This window comes from Penaeus chinensis, chromosome 43 (assembly GCF_019202785.1).
Source record: "Penaeus chinensis breed Huanghai No. 1 chromosome 43, ASM1920278v2, whole genome shotgun sequence".
Lineage (NCBI taxonomy): Eukaryota > Metazoa > Arthropoda > Malacostraca > Decapoda > Penaeidae > Penaeus > Penaeus chinensis.
The window spans coordinates 13370516-13393015 of record NC_061861.1 but is presented as its reverse complement, the minus strand read 5'-3'; the positions used below and the strand labels follow the sequence as shown (position 1 = coordinate 13393015).

The 22500-nt window shown below is 35.6% G+C and overlaps 1 protein-coding gene and 2 non-coding genes across 3 annotated transcripts in view; all 3 read left to right on the top strand.

Moving 5' to 3' along the window:
• Positions 1–6083, top strand: part of LOC125048354 — a 12734-nt gene extending 6651 nt beyond the window's left edge. Inside the window, exons 6-10 of the mRNA XM_047647017.1 lie at positions 32–195; positions 1959–2129; positions 4442–4662; positions 4843–5008; positions 5300–6083. Coding sequence (XP_047502973.1) covers positions 32–195; positions 1959–2129; positions 4442–4662; positions 4843–5008; positions 5300–5459 — 882 coding nt within the window. The 3' untranslated portion in view covers positions 5460–6083. The remainder of the gene's footprint in view (positions 1–31; positions 196–1958; positions 2130–4441; positions 4663–4842; positions 5009–5299) is intronic.
• An 11094-nt stretch (positions 6084–17177) lies between these two features.
• On the top strand, positions 17178–17250 carry Trnav-cac. The gene has a single exon. It is a non-coding gene; the product is annotated as a tRNA-Val (tRNA).
• Positions 17251–18987: 1737 nt separating this feature from the next.
• On the top strand, positions 18988–19060 carry Trnav-cac. Its single transcript has one exon. It is a non-coding gene; the product is annotated as a tRNA-Val (tRNA).
• The last annotated feature ends 3440 nt before the right edge of the window (positions 19061–22500 follow it).

Here is a 22500-nt window from a genome sequence, read left to right as displayed (position 1 = left end):
CCATTTGTTCAATGTATTTCATATATTTCAGAGGATAAGCTGCATACTGGGAAGCGATATTAGGATGATTGGGAGACTAAGACTAGCGCACTGTATGAGGATGAGCTGTTCTCTTGTGCCGAGAAGTCTTTCAACCACACCTGCGGTCGGCACAGGCGAGAAGGAAAAGGAGAGTTGGAAAACAGAGCCAGAGAAGTAAGAAAGGGCAAATGATGAGGCATATTTTGTGTTTTAATGTGTTTTCCAATAAGAAGTTTAGATGACCCGATATTGTATGTGATTTCAGTTATATTAACTTATATTTTACTGTTTAATTCTTCTTTAGCTTCACTGCATATTTGTGATGAAGTGAGATCATATATTTTACATTTAATATTAGCTGAGCTTCCCCCCCATTCATTATCTTTCCAAAAACCTAAATCCCCATTACTTATAATATAGTGACACTTTATTACAGCAAATTCAAATACTCAATTTCTTATGTATCACTGCTTGATAATCCTATGGTAGAAAGCATTCACATTCTCTCATATCTTACACTAAATAAAAGGACCCAAGAATATGGCTACAATTATCAGTAAATACTCTTTAATGTTAACCCAAAGCTCCCTGGGATGGCATGTATGTTCATGCCATGCTCACTGCGAGTTTAGTTTGTTAATATTCTTTACACAAGTAGTTAGTCACTAATGAGCCAATTACAAGTAATACCTATCTCACTTATTTACTCTTTTCCTTGATTTTTTTAAACATTTCCTGATATCTTATAGTGCCGTTAGTCATTTCAGTAACATTATAATAATTAAAATGTCTATAATAATGATCACAGTTTTGATATTGATAGCATTAGCAAGAAAAATGTTTTCTTACAAACTCATGGAAAGTTGAAATCAGGTGAGGTCACAATGTTGACTAATTGACTCCTTTGTGTCTAAGTGCTTGTGAAGCCATCTATGTGCAGAGACATTTCATAAAACAATACTACATTAACACTATGTTTTCCCTGTGAAGGTGAGCAACTGTTTTCATTGTTTCCTTATAATCCCTTTTAGGAAGAATATAAATTGAGATTGGTCTCCATGCACCTAACGCCTAAAGAGTAATACCAATCTTGTCTAAGAAAAAAACGTCATTATATGCAGTATTTATTGTGATCGTGACGTAGATTCTATCTTTTTAAAGAATATAAGAAGGAGATTCCTAGGTCTCAGTGCTTAATCTATTGTCAGTGTCCATTATAGTATTGTTTTGTCAATTAATTTACAAGGACTTGGTTGCCAAGGAGTCCAATACTAGGCCTCCCTGACTGTTCCTTGAATTTTTAGAAAAGAAATTGATTCTGATACAGTTATTATTGGTAATGCCATTGTTATTATTATTATTATTGTTATGATTAATATTGTAATTTTTTTTATTGTTATAATTATTATTATTATTATTTATTATATTTTATCACCATTATTATTATTATTATTATTATTATTACTATGATCATCATCATCATCATTTTTATTATTATTATTTAATTATTATTATTTTATTATTATTATTGTTTCTATAGTTATTGTTGTTTTATAATTACTACTACTACTATTATTATTATTATAATTACTACTACTACTACTGTTATTTTTAATTCTATTATTTTTATCATTATGGTTATCATCATCACCATTATTATTAACTTTGTTATTATTATAATTTTAACAATACTAATAGTAACGAAAGCAATAAATTAATAAACTAAAATCACAGTAAACAGGACATGTTTACATACCCTCACAAAATGAACATGTTAAAGGCCCAATTTAATTTTAATCACCCAAATATGTGCTATTGATCGAAGCCTTAATTCCCCTTGATATATTTGTGGAGGCTAGGTATTGTTTGAAATATATTTTTTCAAACATAACCTTTTGAATTGTTTTATATGAATATGTATTTTTTTTTTTTTTCAGAGAAGAGCTACCAAAAGGAGAGTGGAAAAGTTTTTTCCATTACTTTGCTCCACAAAAAGGAATAACCATTGACGTCGTCCATCACCTGCAGAAAGGCTTCGATCTTCGCCCCAAAGCAATGCAGAAATGGCTAAAGAAGATAAAGCAGAAAAGGGATGAAGGTGATCAAACGTAAGATCCAAAGATTTCTTAGCACTAGGCAGAGATTTTATTTAGAAGTAGGTGTGAAAGATTCCTATGAGGAAGGAAAGAGTTCTTAAACATTAAGTTTTTTGGGTTTGTATTAACAGGGAGAGCCTTTGTGTTTATGTATATATTTGTATATATATATTCACGCATGCACTCACGCACCCCCACCCCCACACCCACACCCACACCCACACACCCACACCCACACCCACACCCACACACCCACACCCACAGACACACACAGACACACACAGACACACACAGACACACACACACACACACACACACACACACACACACACACACACACACACACACACACACACACACACACACACACACACACACACACACACACACACACACACACACACACACACACACACACACACACACACCCACACACCCACACCCACACCCACACCCACACCCACACACCCACAGACACACACACACACACACACACACACACACACACACACACACACACACACACACACACACACACACACACACACACACACACCCACACCCACACCCACACCCACACACCCACAGACACACACACACACACACACACACACACACACACACACACACACACACACACACACACACACACACACACACACACACTAAACTACACAAAATCCTTATTATTAAGCTTGGCTTTTCAAGTGATAATATGTATTTCAAGTTTCTGATTATATGTATTTCAAGTTTCTGATTATATGTATTTGAAGTTTCTGATTATATGTATTTCAAGTTTATGATAGGCTTTCTTAAGAATCCTGAATGATCTATGAACCAGTGAAAAAATTGTGGATTGTGTAGGAAATGTATAATAAATTACATTAGTAACAGGGATGAGTCTATTGCATATTTATGTAAATAGGAAGAGCAGTGGAGATCAAGGTTTGTTTGGTAACTGATGCAGGATGATGTTGTTATGGTTTGGGACATGCTTATAGTTCAGTGTGAATAATAAATGGAATAAAATTAAAATGATGAATTCTAAAACTTTTATGTTGTAGTTGTTGAAGATGGGCAGTATAAAATATAATTGAAAGAAAAAGAAATAAAACTGTGACCTCATTTTCATCATGATCATGAGCATTGGGTGTACAGCTTGTGAAACTCCCTGGTCTTTCATTAGCTATGGAGCGGATGTAAGCTCTTATAACTTATTTATGCTCAGTTGTCACAGGAGAAAAATGCCTTAGAATTCATTTATCTATTAACCCAGTGCCGATGGGCATGACATGTAGGTATGAGCCATGCCCACTGTGAGTTACTTGTTTGTTTTGTTTGGCTCATTGTACCAATGAGCCAATTACGAGTACTGACTGTCTCACCCGTTTACCAATATCTTTGATTTATGAAAATATTTTACGTTATCTTATTTTGCTGTTATTAATGTTTATAACATTATAGTAATTATAATGCTTATAATAAAAATGACACCATCGATATTCATAGCACTAGTAAAAAATACATTTTTCCTGTCAATTCAAATCACGCAAGGTCGCAAGGTCACAAGGTCTACTAAGCACTAGCAGAGACATTTCACAAAAAAAATTTAAAAATGAGCACAGCATTTTCCCCATTTTTTACTCATTTTCCCTGACAGCAATGGGTTAATACCACACTGTTTCCCTTGAACTATATATATAATTTCAAAACAGTAATTTCACCTGGAGATGTTGATTGTAGGTTGACTTGCTTGATTTTATTACAAATATGCTTGTATTGTATATAGAAATATCATTTATTTATTCATTAAAAAGCTTCAACTGTGTCAACATCTGTCATTAGCGGTGTATGCAAAATATAGCAATATGTTGGAGCTTGGAGGCAAATCCCTCAGGTAAGAAAGGTTTTTGGTTCAGTGAGGTCATGTTTGTGGATTTTCAGAATAGTCAATGGTCAAAACAAACAAATGTATAAGACATCAAAGGTTACACAGCATTATGGTAAAGTATTGTGGTGAAAAGGGTAAATATGAGATTTAATTTGTATAAGTGGACAGAAGGGGATGAAGAAAGGAAGGAAAAGGAAGACCCTGCAGAATTACTTGAGGCAAGGGCTGAGATCCAAGGCAGGGGTGATCCCTATGTTGCCCCCCTACGGCAACAATGAGCAAGCGATTGAGGGGTATATGGCAATATAACTGGAAGTGCTATAACTTACAAACAGTCTGTTTTAGGGTACATTTAAACTTATTCTGTTAAGGAACCATTTACTGTCACTGGTTTGTCAAAAGAAATTAATGTCAGTTTTTCTTTTGTTTACAGGTTTCGAAAAGACAGAGTAGCAGCTCTTGGCTTTGACTTAGCTGCTGCACATTTCATAGTCCATCGTGGTGGCAAGGTCAGATTCAAAGGCAGTCAAGAATGGACACATCAAGATGAAGATGAAGAATATGATCTACCTGGTCATTACAATGAAAATCTTGTGGTTGAAGCTCTTGATGCCTCAAAAACAAATATTCTCTATGAAGGAATTGAGTGCTTAAGTGAGTAGAAATCTTGCTTATTTCACTTTAATGTTGTATATATTTGTGTATCCATTTGTTTCTTCACTTCTCTTTTGGATATTTATATCCCAAGCAAACTTTTACCTCTTCAGGTATTATGAGTAATATTGTTTCACTTAACTCATTATGATTTAAACCTCTTTGATTTGTCATGTACAGGTAATTTAAAGCAGTTGACATGGCTGAGTGTTGCAAATTGCCCCCACATTGATGACTGGTGCATTGATCGTATCTGTGGCCAGTACGCTTCTACCCTTGAACATCTAGACATCAGTCATTGTACAAAAATTACACATCGTGGCATTGCTGCTTTAGCACGTCTTAGGTAAGAGATTGTGACACTTATTTAGCTGATACAAAGAGAAAAATTATAGTCTTCCTTTTTGACTGTTCTAGTATATTACCAGTTGACTTTTGCAAATACCAAAGAAGATACTGTTAAGGTTTAGGGTGAGCATCAGACCTTTTTTTTAATAGTGTTAGTTTATTTGACTACTTTACTTGATAAATTTTCAAGTAATTCCAACCTGTGAAAAGCCTAATATTACCATTAAATGTGTAATAAGATTCATACTAATTCTCTTGATTACTCATATACCCTGTTTTATCTTTCCAGAGAGTTAAAGACTCTACATATGAATGGACTAGAAAATATTAGAGACATCCAGTTACTATGCTTACTCCTTGAAGACATTTTACCAGAAATTGAAATAGTTGGAATCAATTACATGGACACTTCAAGCTTACAGAAACCAACCCTTAATGAAGATCGGTAACCATAAATTTCTCTCTCTAAAGTTCTGGCATTCAGTGTAGGGCTCCTAACAGCAGACTTAGTGGTTCTCTGTCTAGGATATATTTTGTTCATGAGTATTTTTAAAAACCTATTCTTGATTTTTGATGTGCAATTAGTACTACCAAGCTCTTTTCCTCTAAAGATATTTCTGAATTTAAATGAAAGCAAGGGAAATGTCAAACTGTAATTATGTAGTTATGTAGAAAATTGGTTTTGCATAAGCCACCAAAATTATGATTTTGCAAAATTAGTGAATATGACTGCTTATACTGTAAGATATAATAGTAACAAATGCATTTAGGTTGTTTTGTATATTGTATATAAAGGAATATGTTGTACTATTCCTATAATATCTGTGTATATTGTAATAGATGACACTTCATGTACTAAAATGTAATGAGAATCTCTTGAATACAAAATAAACTGAGGAATGGAATAAGTCATGGATATTACAGGCTGAGATGGTCATACGGATAATCTTAAAAAATATATTATTCTGCTATGATTGAAGATAAATGTAGACACATTTCATGAATGGCAATAGCGAATGTAAATATTGTATATTTTGTTTTCTCTTTTCCACTTGGATTAAATAGGTCACTGACCTATGTTTGATTATATAACCTAATATTGATAACCTCAATGGGCACAGCTGTTATTTTACCCATGAAGTATAATCCACAGGTCAGTCTAGAGGGGTGTGAGTGATAGCCGTATCCCAGGATGTGTTTTAAAAAATAAAGAAGAAAAGGAGACTAGAAAGAAAGAAAGAAAGAAAAATCAGGGTAGCATCTTCAAAATAACATGCCAAAGAAAGGTGGTTAATGGTTAATAATTACATAGCAAAATTAATGTGCTAGACATCATAGGTCATATGATGCTACAGAAAGGAGTATTAGTGAAAACGGTAAAGAGGGGGGGGGGGGGTAAGTTGATGATTGACCTAATTGGCACGCATGGCAAGAATACATGCCATGCCCACTGTAATATAAGTTTATTTCTTGTATTTACATATAGATGGCTCTCCCAGTGCTTAATCACCAAGGAGTCAGTTATTAGTCCCACCGATCTCACCTGTTTACCCTTTCCCTTGACTTTGTGAAAGGGTCTTTTGTATTAGTTCATTGTCTTAAATATTACCAAGATTTAAATAACAATTTGATAATCATAACATCATTAATAACAGTATCGGTATCAATTGAATTAAAAAAAAAAAAACATTATTCCACCAATTCAAGGAATGGGGAAATCAGGAGCGGTAACTAGGGCCTACTGATAAACTCCTTGCTGGCCGATCACATTTGGAGCCATCTGTATGTAACAAAATTAACAAAAAACTACAGAGGACAGAACATAAATCTGTGGTGGTTGGGTTAAATGTGCTACACATCAGAAGTTGTATAGCAGTTGAGGAAGGTTGGAAGTAACAAGAGTAATTAGATCAAAATTACCATTCCACAGCTGGAAACTCTCTATGTGCCCAACCTGGTCATAAGCAATCAAAGTTCTGCATCGTTACACATTTCCCAACTGTGGCAACTCCCATAACGAATTTTATAGAGGCTGTCGTACCTACAAGTTTGAGTCTGAAGTGGCAAAGCCAGACAGGAAGCACACCAATAAGGTATTTCTTTGACTCATTACTCCAATAATGTCCAAACACAGCCTTTCAGCACGGCTCTTATGAAGTGGACAGAAGAGAAGGAAAAGGAAAGGGGCAGAAGTTGAGCCAAGGTAGAGGTGATCCCCAACAATGGGCCCCTGTCTGCGTCTCCTATACCCCCCCCCCTCCCCCGGATAACAATGGGGAAGGGGCAACCTGTTGGAAATCTTCATGGAATCCTCTACATTTTTCCACTTGATCTAATCACACTTTACCCATAACTCCCCTCCTGCCTTGTATACTCATTACCCTTTTACTGCTGTATAGTTTGACCTTTGACATTTAACCCCTTTTTGCCATAATTCTTACCATAGTGCTTTATGACCTTTATCTCTCATACATTTTTATTTCTGTTTTAACCTTTAGCTATTGTCCAAAATACTTTAGAGTGAAGTTTGTACTCAACAGTTTCCCATAGACACCTCATTTACTTGCTAGGGTGGGGAATCTGTAGTACGGTGTAGGCCTGTCCGCACAGATAAGCATGACCAGCGGGCAACAGTAAAGGTGACGTCACAGGTAAGAACACAACAAGGAAACTAATTTTGAAGGGTCTTTTCTTCTCCCTCTTTCCTTTTCCTTCTCTTCTTCATCCCCTTCTGTCCACTTATCCAAATTGTTAACTCATATTTTCCCTTTTTGCCATGATACTTTACCATAATGTGTAACTTTTGATGCCTGGTACATTTGTTTGTTTTTCCCACGGACCATTCTGGAAATCCATAAGCATTGCCCTAATGAACCCAAAAAGCCTCACCCAATTGCAGTGTTTTGCATACACCGCTAATGACCTTAGATGTTCACCCGGCAGAATATTTTCTATAATTAAATAATCCAAATTTTGCTTGGCCTTTTGCCCTTCCCCTTTTTGTATCTCTCTTTTCTAACCTCTTAAACTATCCACTTCCTAAGGTGTGAGAGCCATGTTTAAAGGATGAGAGGTCGACTTGGTCCCAGTCATGAACGGCCTGGGGGAGCCATGAGCACAGTATTCTCATTTAGTTGTTTAGTTCTTACCCCTTAACGGGACACTGAGGAGTGGACTATTTCTCTCCCCAACATATCATGCTAGGCTTACAATTAATAGGGGGATTAAGGCTGATCCCTTTATCAAGTAACCATTGATTCCTGTTCTCCGATCCCAGGCTCTCTTTTAAGCATGACTCTGAACACTACTACTACTACCCCATCCTCAATGCCTACTATCACACCAGCCCAGTCCAAATCATCCATCCAGGTTGATACTCAATCTCCAGAAAACATTCCTTCTCTCCCATCATTCACTATTTCATCTCTACCACCCTCACATCTTTCTTCATCAACTACCCCATTATCCCTTATTACTTCTCTGCAACCACATTGCCCACCACTATGCAGTACTACCTCTCGCAACACTACTCACTCTTCCACACGTTCCTGTCCTACTATCTCCTCCACTATAGATATCTTGAATACTCTATTTATCCCATATCGATTTTTTGTGGAGAAGACTTACTTGCCTGCCTCATGGTTGCAATATCAGTAGTGCTAAACCATTCCCCCCTAGAAGCCATCATAGGTCCTCCTCCAACATTGCCAAAATTACTTTCCTTCAGTGTCTGCATTGGCGGAGAGTCCCTCCCTGTCCAACCATATCAAACCTCCCGCCGCCAATATCAGAATTGTCGGCGTCTAGGCCATTCTGCTAAACACTACCGTTCCACAACTTATGTGTGCCCAACCTAGTTATAATCAATCACACTGCTCTGCACAGTAATGCTTGTGTCAATTGTGGAGTGTTTTATAGGGGCTTCCCTACCTGAAGTGGCAAGTCTCAGATTCAAAATTGGCCTCACTTTTTTCGCAAAGCTAGGCAGGAAATGCCAACGAGGTTTCTCTCTCACTCCCTACTCCAATAATTTCTTCACCACTTCCCTATCCTCCCAAGATGCTTCAACATCTCTTCCTCTCCCAGCCAAACTCTTTTGCCATTTTAAATCCAGACACCCCATCTCCACCAATACATTCAAAAGTAATCATGGCCCGAGGCAACATGCCTACACCTCATCCATCCTCCAATCATTCTACTCTCATTTCATCTACACTGAGTAACTGCCAACATCCATCCATCCTCCTACTCATGTCCCCCCTCCCTGCTTCAGTTGCATCATCTACTACTCCTTCCTCATTATCCCTCCTGCTTCCCCCTGGATGTGACCCTTTGTTACATCAACCATTTTCCCTGGATTCTCTCCCTCCTGACACTTTCCCTGAACCTAATCTAATTGCTCTTCAAGCCCTCTAACCATTGCTAATCCCTTCCTTACCCTACCGACATCCTAGCAAAATCCCACACACATTCCTTTGAGAACTTTGATCTAATCACCCTTGTTAATTGCTATATTCCATAACTAAAGGACTACTGCTGACGTGAAGCACATTTAATCATCAGTTTAACCCCTTTACCCTTTTCATTATTACTCCTTTTTATAGTGCTATATGACCTAAGATGTCTAGCACATTTATTTTGCTTCACAATTATTTACCATTCTGTTCAAACCACCTGCAAACACCAATAGGGGAGGCATAATTGGATACATAGGTAAAAACCTGGCAAACACATTAGCAGTGCTCTCTGAACCTGGAAGTGGAGGAAACTGTCCCTCAAAATTTCAGAACCAAAGTCAAAATAGGTAGGTATTTTGTAACTACAACTAGCAAATGAAAGGTGCACAAAGAATTTACACTACTAACTCCAGTCAAAACAATTTGTAAAGGATCAGCAACCACATACATGTTCCTGGTGCTCTGCTTTAGAATAAGTACTAATTTTCCTGCAATGCCCGGTCCACATGATCAATCACTACCCAATAAGCACTTGCGTAACACTACAAAGCCAAAGGGCACACCTAGGAAATGCCTGTATCAGTGGAGCAAAATTGCCAGATAAGGCTACTTGCCTAGTATTTTGCAACCAGGTACAGATGGAAGACTGTCAGATACCAGAACCATCTATACACAGACAAATGGGAATTATCTGCTAGGCACTGATTGATCATGTGATCGGGGCAAACTTTTGGTTTTAATGTTTATCCCTGGATCATTGGCAATAGGTGTTTGCAGCTGCAGGTTGTGTGATGGAAGTCATTTGTTATTCAGAATGACTCGTTACAGAAATGGAAATCTCCACTTCCATGCTGTTTTAGTGTTGAACTGCACTTCGAAATCTATGCACGCAGTTGGTACTATCAAAAAATGTTATAGAAGGAAAAAAAAAGTGTTGCCGGCTGAAAGACTGCTCTGTTTTAGAGAATTATGGAATTAATACCCTTGTGTTCTGAAGTCTTGCATTTCCCCTGGTCGTAAAAATGACCAACATGAAACTGTTACAATTATCAACTAATGTCTGAACTCCCAAGAAAAATGTGCCCTTTGACAAAGATCCCAGGATTGCAGAAAATACATACCATGTCCACTGATTTTAGTTGGCTCCACAAGTGCTTAGTCACCAAGGTATTTATTTATTAGTATTGATAAGATTATATAATTAATGTCAACATCAATAACACTTGACATTACAAGCATTAGAAAGAGGGGAAATTAGCCAAGGTCAATAAGTTCTTGCCACAGGCTCCTTGGCAGCTGAGCACTTCACACCATCTATGATGATAAAAAAATCTGAAGATCAGTGGACAGTTCAAGTACCTGACAGCAGTGTAGTAGCCTACAATTTCTGATGTCCCTCTTGTATATAATTTAATTGACCCACTTCAAATACCACCAACATCAATGAAGGATGGGTAGAAGGTATTAACTTTGAAAAGATACATGTATAAATGAAAACTAGCTTGCCACATGGGAGAAAACAGGTATTTTCTTCTTACTAAAACCCTTTCACATAGCTTGTAAATATGTACTGTAAGATTAAAAAGTTGGGTAAATGATGCATGAAGCAAGTTATAAATACAATATACCAAGAAATTAAGTTTCACACTAAATGCACAACTTCCTCTATCTTCAGGATCTACCAGTAGTAATAAATGCCTTCAAATTTATCAATTTAGTCAAGTAAAACTGATAGTGCCGTAACCGCCAAGAACACAAATATATAGCATCAATTGTAACATTTCATTTCTGGGCTGTCCAGGTTAATGAGTGAAATAATACTATTTATTTTTTTTGATTTTTTTTTTATTTCATATGGAGAGAAGAATTAATCCAGCTGAAAAAAGAAGAAAAAAGGATATTAGAGTCATTTCCACATTTACCTCCATTAGATTAACTATAAACATTGTAAAATGCAAAAATCATATACTGAACTTTACAGTTTGTACTGAACCATTCAGATGATATAGGAGACAACTTGTATACTATTTAATCCTCTCAATCCTATACCTTTACAATTTCATGGAACTGGCTGCAAATTATTAAGCAATTTCAAAAAGTCTAAACTGAAATTATAACATCTACACAGATAGGTGTTCACTTTACATAAACACGTATTTTAAGAAACAATTTGAGCTTTGCTTTTATAAGCATCTCACCTTCTTGAAGCCGATGTCTCCGCTGTATTCTCTGAAGCACTGACGGCACATCATGAGGGAGTACTTTCTGATCAGACCATGACGGTTAGAGCAGGACCGGCTGAAAGAGAAAGCAATTTTAACAAGCTGAAGGTAAAAGTGGTTAAACTTAGGGTATGTACACACTAAGCTTGGCCAAATAAATGACAATCTTGTAAAGGCAAAGTTGCCCTTGTCAGTACAAGAAATATGTAGATATGAACAGCAACCACCACAAGCAAAGGAAAAAAATGGCAAAGTGCTGCTCACATGCTAGGCCCAACTAGAGCAGTTTGCTGTATCTTGCAATGCTTGCCAAGGTGAAAACATTAGCGGGTGGGGGACCATGAACCCTCCCTTTGGCAGTATGCCCATCTCTTCAATAACAATAAATTACTAAGAAAATGTATAATGTCAGTCATGTTGATAGCCCTCCCCTGCCAAATCTAATAAGTAAATCAAACAGTATTTACATTAAAATCTTTACTGTAACCCAGATCTGAGCTTTGGTAACAGAAAATTTCAAGATAAAAAATGTGGATTTTGCTCAAAGACCACAATCAAAACCTGGTCACAATGGCAATTTAAGATCCAATTTCTCAGTCAGAATATACAGTGGAGGTTGTTGGTTTTAGTTGGTGTGCAAGGTGTGGGGGGGCCACGTAACTGCTTACTGTGGTGCTAATCCAGATAGCTGCGAGTAAATCATGGCCAAATTGGAGTGGCATCACAATAGCATACTCTGCTCCCTACATTGCGAGTAATTTTATGTCCACTCTTGTACATGAAATAGTGAATAAGCTGGACACACATGGTAAAACTGATTAGTGCTGATGCCCCTTGCTACTGGCCACTACCCAGCATTTGATACCACAGTCAATGGGTTAAAAATAGTTTTTATATTAGACCATATCCACTATAATTATTGTGATCTCCCTTATATACAATACTTCCAACAAATTCCAACAGGTGTGAGCTGTGCAGCACACTTTGGAGCAGTTAATAACCTTTTGTCCTACAAATCAAATGAATTTAACTTCAAACTTTAAAATAATGGGATAGCTATGATCACATTTTTGAAGGTTGGACAATTATAAAAGGTCAAACACCACTATGAAAGGAAGTCGAGTGGTGACATGCAGTACCTTTTCATTATTTTGTGGTAAACAGGGAGCCACAAAAGCAGTTTATGGTAAGGTCCCTGTTTTATCTTTCATGGGGACAATAAATGCAAATAAATTGAAGAAACTTGCATTCTGTGGATTTCTGTCAGACATAAAAAATAATGGTAATTTGACATGCAAGTGTCAGAGCCCGAAATGAAAAACTTGGTAACTTTAAAATTGCCATCTGATATTCTTTCCTACATTTTTCTAACAAAACAATATCATTTTTTTTGTTACATTCATTGTAGTATCCTAATTTTCCTACATAGAAAAAAAAACAAAAAACTTATTGAGAATTTGTTTCTGCCTAAAAGGATATAAAAATACATGAGTAATACCATGAGTATCAAGAGTAATTAAGAAATCTTACACGGCAGAAATCAATGTGTGGGGCCAATATGGGCAAGAGGCTGCTGCATATTTACGTGGGAATTCTGAAGTCCAATATACTGGCAATTTGCATATGAAACATAGTAAAAAAGTAAAGTGCATGCGTGTGACAATTCTCATGAGAGCCAATATTATACGAAATGTGATTTGTTTAAATCACACGCATCCCGTGTGTGACATGTACAAATATCAATTGTAGTAACTTCAGCAAAATGGAAAGGTGTGAAAGGTGCAATTCACACTATAAAATTTCTGAATATTTTGAAAGTGAAGGCCTTTCATTTCTAAAAGCACAGGTCAGTAAGTGGCCCACATTGCAATTTACATTGTAAATATCGTAAAGATCAACATGTGTAGTATTGTGGCCAATGAAACAAAATTGCTAAGACCAGATGGTACAAAAGTTATGTTTACTTGGCCAAAGATTGCAACGGCATGTTTCTGTAAGAGAGACATTTACCATCAATTAAATTAATTTTGTTTGTTAATCATTGGCTTCAAATGCATTGGGATCATGAAATGGTCATTGAATGCATTAGAATGTCTAACGCATGTAACGTAGATTGGCCTAGTTTTTCTGAAGCAACCCAAAATTTATTACAAAATCAAAATTCTTAAGGTGGTGCTAGTGCAATCGTTAGGTTCTTAACCCCTTTACGACGGGTCACGTCTCTAGACGCCATAACAAACCGCTCGAAGTGTGGCTTGCGGCTATACTTCGTGGCGGCGCGCCAAAGTGCTCCAAGGTATACCGAACTCCCGTGCTCAAAGGGGTGTACAATATAGAGGGGCAATATAGTCAAGTGGGGGTCTTTAGGGAAACTCTTAGTACGGCTGGAAGGCAGTAATCCTAGTGCGCACACACTCATACCCCAAACAAACCATTCATCTAACCCATGAACATTATTTCAGCCAACCATAGTTCATCAAAAAATCCTGGAAACGAGCACTTTATCATTAATCTTTCAGAAAATTGTTTGGACCTATAATTCCCACAAATCCACACTATCAAAAGGCTGTGGCAGGACTTAAAGGAGTGGGTCAGACGTCCTTTAATGCTATCTGAATATATAAATCAATATCTACTGCAGCATCGCTTTGCTACTGATTCTGACACCTTCACAATTTTTTTCTCGAGGTGGCACAGCCCTATCAAAGTGAGAAAGCGAAAATTTCACCTTCATCAATTCCTATAGTAAAGGATAGCTCTACTGATCACGAGTAAATCAGGTAACGTAGACTAAGAAGTATCTTAAAGGAAACCTATATCATTTATTTATCTGGTATTTGTTACTGACAATGAGAGACCCTCCAGAGATAAAGACCAAAAACCAGGGTATCATGTGAACTGAAAATCCAAACCTAACCTTTCTAACACTATTTACTCCCTAGACTAGGGGGAAGCCCCAATGTACCCACCCCCATTATTAGCACTTTAACTCTTCAATCACCCGAAGGGAAGGCATCAGGAAACCACCTTTGTACACTCCCTTGTACAGCCATGAAATTTAACATGGTTGCCAACATCAGGCTCTGATATGGCATAGATATACCTACTTAAAGAAAACACAAGATTAAGAACCTAGGTAAGTGAGAGTATTGTGGCTATTTTCGTCATTTCCTATTAAATATGAGGCCAGTGCATATGAACTTATATTGCTCCTTACTATATTCTATGCTCTATAAAATGGCAGTATATATATTCCTCTATCTGTACATCGCTCTCGGTATTTGTTGCCAAGAGTGACGCAACCTCCTATGAAGTCTCAAAACCAGGGTATCGTGAAACCAAAGTCCCAGCTAACCTTTCCTACCTTCAATTTATTCCCTAGACTGGAAGGCAAGCCCCTCTGTACCCCCTTCATTGGCACTTCGAGCCCACTTACTGCAAACGAACATTAAGTACTCTGCCTGTGGGAAGGGTGTGGGGGACTCCGTCTCTGAGCAGCTATGTGTTAAATTTTTCACTTCTCGGTAAACAAGAGGCTGCTGCAGATGTACCTGAATTGCTTTCGACACTTCTGCTGCACTATAAGATGGCAGTATTTCCCTCATGACCCATTCGACGGCCCTGCCTCTTCCACTGCATTGTCGCCTCTGCGTTGGTTTCTACACTTACTATATCTGACTTAGACATCAAACAGGCAGACAAAGGGCACCAAACTGGCAAGCACCGGCGACGAGAACATTTTCTGTAATATGAACTCGACATTTCCATTTCTAGAACGATCGAGGAAGTTCAAATTACCGGCTACAAACAAAGCCAAATAAATGACCTTTCTTAAATTCTGGGATTACCACCTTCACCAGAATCCCACAGCTAAACGACACTCCCGCCTCTCCAACTCCCTCCAACACCACAAAACACCAACAAACCACCAAAAAAATTGAGAATCTCGAAACTTCCAACATGTAAACATCCATCACGTGTTTGTCACCGCTACCTTCCAACCATCTTTCTCCACCTGAAACCCCCATTTACCACACTAATTCCCCCTTCCCCCGACGCGCGAGGCCCTCCCGCACTTCCCCGTAATACCCACCAGCGCCGGGATCCCTTGCCGTATTTCTTGGGGTGAGAATTCCACAGAGTGTCGAAACCCATGTTGGTTGTGTCTCTGAGCGGAGGAGAAGGGCGCTGCGGAGCCTTCGCGGAGCCGACGTGCACGACGGTTCTTTCTCACGGAACCGGCTTTTTATTCCGATTTTCTTGTAAAGGTGGCGGTTGGATGGAGAGTTTTCTTCTTTGTGAGGAATTGTTGCTAATATTGGGATTGTGATGAGTTTTTATAAAGTTTTAAAGATATTTCAAGCAGCTGCGTGACAAATGACAAACGCTGAGCGTGATTGCTCGATACATATGTGTATAATATATATATGTATATATACATATATACACATACAGATATACATATAAATAAACGTGCAGATATATGTACATATACATATATAAATATATATACAGTATATATATATATATATATATATATATACATATAGACATAACTACATACATACATTTATATATACATTGTATTATATTATATATGTATATATATTTATTTAGATTTATATATACAGATATTATATATATGCACACACATATCTGTATTTGTGTATACACACACACACACACACACACACACACACACACACACATATATATGTATTTAATATATATAAATATATGTACATTATGTGTATATACATTTATTTATTCACATATATATGCACATACATTTATACATTTATATATACATACATATATATGTATACATACATATATCTATTTATATATATATATATATATATATATATATATATATATATATAGTGAGAGATGTGTGTGTGGTTATAAAGATATAGATATCTACATATTCATCATACATACGTACATACATATGCATTCACACACACACACACAAACACATACACACGTGCATACATTTATTTATATCTATATATATCTATATATATATGTATATATATGCACATACGTATTTGCATTTATATATAATATAAACACATATATGTATAGATAAAGAAATATAGATATCTCCATATCTATTCGTACAAGTATACATACATATGTACACACAAACACAAATACACAAACATACATATATATATATATCAATAATCATATATACATGCATACATACACATTCAGTATTAATTGCAACATTGTCTATGATGCCTATCTGCAAATTTACAAGAAGGATATTAACAGTTGATCAACTATTCTGTCCTATCGCACCTACTGACAAATCAAAATTTCTATGATTTTTCGAAAACAGTCTTCCAGTTATCATGGAATCAACCTCCTAAAAGATAAGCTTTTGACTCAGCTTAAGAATCGTATCTATTTCTTGACATACATTATACATTTGATTCAAAGAAAAGTTTTGTCTCCGCTCTCTCTGTCAATAGTATGTGAGGTTTCCGTAGTGTAGTGGTTATCACGTGCGCTTCACACGCGCAAGGTCCCCGGTTCGATCCCGGGCGGAAACATTTTGAAATATTTTCTTCCTTCATTCATTGTCACTTTATGGATGCTTATGATACTCAGCCTTATCAGTTAGAGGGCGAACATAATCATAACACTTCTAAACACTCTTATCTATGTATGTAAATATGCAGGCATACATTCACACGTAAAATACACACTATACATACATGTACATACATTTTTGTATGTTTGTATATACATACATATATATACACATACACGAACACACACACATACTATACATATATAAGTATATATATGTATATATATCTCTATGTACATACACATATACTGTATTTATATGTATGTATATATGTATACCTATACGCATATACATATACATATATATAGGTATATAAATGTGTATAAATATAGATAGATATACTGATATAGATATATTCATACATCTGCTACATGCACACACACACACACACACACACACACACACACACACATACATACATACACACACACAGACACACACACACACACACACACACAGTGTTTATGTATATATTTACATACACGCAAATATCGGTGTGTGTACATATATATATGATATATATGTATATATACATATATGAATATATATATATATATATATATATATATATATATATATATATATAAACATTGTGTGTGTATGCAGTATATATATGAATACATGTTTATTAATATATCTAACAATATCGATATATCCATACATGTATATATATAAATATATATATATATATAAACACACACATGTATGTATATACACATACATGCATGGACATATATGTGTATATATACATATACATACACATATATACACATACATATATATGCATATATATATATATATATATATATATATGTATCTCGTTTTGTATATATATATACATATATATTCATATTCATATATATGCTGTATGGACACATAGTTTTTATATATTCACACTCGTATACATATATACATATTTGTATACACACATATATACATATTTATATATATGCATGTAAATGTACATAGATGATATATATAATATATATATATATATATATTTAGATATGTATATATATATATCTGTATATATATTCATATATGTACATATATGTACTGTATGTACATAAAATTTATATATAAAAATATATATATGTACTGTTATTCATATAAAGATATACATTTATGTATATGTATGCAGATGTACATCGATGCATATATCCACATATGTATATATATATATATATATATATATATTTATATATGTATGTCTATATATATGCATCTATAGACATCTACACTCACACACACATATATGCATAAAACTGTGTGTACATACAGTATATATGAATATATCTATATTATATATCTATCTATATTGATCTATCTCTCTACATATACATATAAACATTTACAAATATACATACATAAACACTCACGCACACCTGCGCAAACACACACTCACATTGCTTCATTGATTACTAATTTCACTGATTATTTATTTCAAGTGTTGATCATCTTTAATTTTCATTGTTAATTGCAACATTGTCTAATCTGCCTATCTGTAATTTTAAAAAATAGATATTAACTTTCTGCCCTATCGTATCTTATGACAAATCAAAATTCACTTATATTCAATTTTTGAAAAGATAAGTTTTTGACTCAGCTTAAGAATCGCATCTATTTATTGACATACATTATACATTTGACTCAAAGAAAAGTTTTGTCTCCGCTCTCTCTAACTTCAGCATGTGAGGTTTCCGTAGTGTAGTGGTTATCACGTGCGCTTCACACGCGCAAGGTCCCCGGTTCGATCCCGGGCGGAAACATTTCGAAATATTTTCTAAAGGATTATAAACATACACATTTGTGTATCTAAGCATTTTTATCTATGTATGTAAATGTGCATGCACACATACACACACACTTATACATACATATATAAATTAATGCTTACATACACACAAACACGCATATATCTATATTCATATGTATATATTTATATTTATGTATATTATATATAATTTATATGTATGTGTTTGTATACATATGTGTATGTGTTTGTATACATATGTGTATGTGTTTGTATACATATGTGTATGTGTTTGAATATACATACATATATACATGTATATATATATATATGTATATATGTTTATATATGCTTATATGTATATATACATATTTATACATGTATAAGTGAATAGATAATATACATGTATATATGTAAGTAGACACACGCTCACACACCCTTATATATAAATATATATGTGTATGTGTTCTTACCTATTTTTTTCAATACGGGAGAAGAGCTAAGCTCAGATGGTTCCGTTTGCTGTGTTTAAGTTATCATATAACTTTTTAAATTGATGCTCGCTTTTGCACACACAACGTTATTTGGATAACTGTTCCATATTTCAGTAGTTCTGTTTGGGAAACTGAACTTCTTGACACCTTTCTCGCCTCTTTTTTCTTTCAACTTTTTGCTGCGTCCTTTCTTCCTTATTGTGTTCAAAATTATAATGTTATCTTTGTCTAAATTCACCTTTCCTGTAATATAGTTGAACATCATTATCATGTCACCTCTTTATCTTCTTTCTTCCAAAGTAGTAAGACCTATTTTCTGAAGTCTTTCTTCGTAGCTCATATCTCTCAGAGTAGGTGCCCATCTGGTGGCTGCTCTTTGAACTCTTTCTAGTTTATCTTTTTAAGCGTGGACTCCATACCACTGCACCATATGCGAGACTAGGTCTTATGATGACTGTAATGACCCTTTTTATCATGTCTTCGTCTGCATACACGAATGGCCTCTTTATGTTGGCAATCAGCCCTTGCATTTTATGAACCTTGTCATTTATATAATCATTGGGGCATAGGTTCCTGTTTATGATTATTCCAAGGTGTTTTTCTTTTTTTCTTTATCTACTTAGTTTAATATTACGTCTCCTAACTTGTATTGGTATAGTGGACGATTTTTATTTTCTCCGAAACTGACTACATGCATTTATTGGTGTTAAATTCCTTTTTCCACGTACAACTCCAAATTAATAAGTTCTCGATGTCACTTTGGAGGTATTGGGATGAGACATCGTCTATTTTCCTTTTTGCAGTTTCACGTCGTCTGCAAACATATTCAGAAAAGTACCAATGCTTATGTTGACCCGAAATTATTTACGAAAATAGTAAACATAATCGGCGTCAAGACCGATCCTTCAGGTATTTCGCTAGTAACTCGTCGCTATGTAGCCTCTAATTATGGTTCTAATGTTTTTTTTCATGAAGGAAGTCTTCCATCTATTCGAGGAGTTTGGCTCCACCTAGGTGTTCTAATTTCCAAAATAGTCTTTTATGAGACGCCTTATCAAATGCCTTGTTAAAGTCTAAGTATACACAGTCCACCCATAAGTCTCTTTCTTATTGTATTTCAGAAACTCTATCATAGAAATAGAGGAGATTTGCTACGCATGACCTAAAACCTTCCCTAAGACCAAATTGTTTATTATATCATGTGTTTCTCAAGTACTTCAATCCACTGTTTCCTAATCATGCTTTCTAACACCTTGCATACTACACTGATCTATAATTTATAGTTTTTTGTCGCCGTTCTGCTATAAAGGTGTAACATTAGCAAGTTTCCAATCTTTTCCTTGCCTCACTAAATTTTGGAATATTAACAATAACGGAGTACACAATTTTTCGGCACATTCAATCAGAACCCAGTTAGATATCTCAGCTGGTCCGTCTGCTTTAGTCTTGTCTAACCCTTTCAGTAGGTATTTTTTTTCCATTCTTTTCGAGTGTGATATTTTTGATATTGTGATTTACGTTTGTACGGTTACTTGCCATTCCAAAGTATGTTGTCCTGAACAAACACTGACTGAAATTCCTCATGAAGGATTTCACACATTTCCTCTTCCTTAGTATAAACGATGTTATTGTCTTTGATGGCGCTAATTTGATCTCTACTTTTAGTCTTACTATGTATGTAGTGAAAGAAGAGCTTTGGGTGGTTTGTACATTTATTGATTATATCCTTTCCAAAGTCTAATTTCGTTTCCCTCATGATTTGGGTATAGTAATTTCTTCCTATTTTATACCTTTCATACGCTGCCTGAGATCTATGTCTTCCGAAACTTCTCCAAAGGAGCTGTTTGTTTTCTCTCATTTTATTGCATTTATCATTGAACCACTTTCGGCAATTTCTTGCTTCTTGATACAAATGTTTCAACTCTTTGTTTATAGGCTTAGCAAAATTTAGAATATTGCATATCAAGGTTCCCTTCGTTCAGGGGGGTTTCCCAGTTTTTGCCATCAAAGAAATCTTTAAGGTTTCTATAATATAGAGACTATATATAGTCTCTGAGTCCTAATGTTACATCGTCTACAGAGGGATCCAATTTGGATTCAGTGATGCATATTACATCTAGTTTATTACTTTCAGTAACTGCATTTAGTCTTATAACTTCGAACATAAACCATCTATAGTTATATAAACTATTTCTACATAATCTTTCGGCATTTTTTTGGATACAGGACTAATGATTGTCTGTCTCCACATTTTGGTTTCGATAGTAAACTTGTTTTGTTTGGAGGCCTCTCACCCTCCAAATGAACAATTGTTTTTTTCTTCTTCAGTCCATTGTTCGTTTTTGTTTTTTACCTCTTCCAGTTTTTTTTTTTTTTTTTTTTTTTTTTTTTTTTTTTTGCATCGGCATCCTAATGAAAGCTTTAGATGAACCCTTCGACGAGAACCTTCAGAAAATTATTCAGCAAAAACACTGCATACACATTTTCAGTGCAGAAACGATTGTTACCAAGTGTAAGGCATAATTCTTTTTGGTTGTTGTCTTTGCCTGAGTGATTTCTTGTATTCGGATCCTGGTATATATACGGTAGAGCCTACAACGCCATAACACACATTATATTGCTGAGTCCTGGAGAATATTTTCATCTCGGCGGCCCAAAGTTCTGGGAGGAGTTGAATTTGTGTATACAAGGTTGTTTTTTTTCTCCCTGTGACTGGGGCGTGGAGTTTTTCCCCTTGTCCGGCAGCAATACAGATGAGGATTATTATAACTGATCGTTAATTCTTGGGAAATCTGATGTTGGGTTTTGCCCCTGTTGTTACTGATGGGGAACCCACGAAGAAAAAAGGAAGGGATGTGAGAAAATATAGGATTCAAGCTGTGTTATGCATCTGTGAAAATAATTCTCTGTCTAACTCATTTCGGGGTCTCGGGGGTGGTGGTCTATGCCAAAACTTGGACTA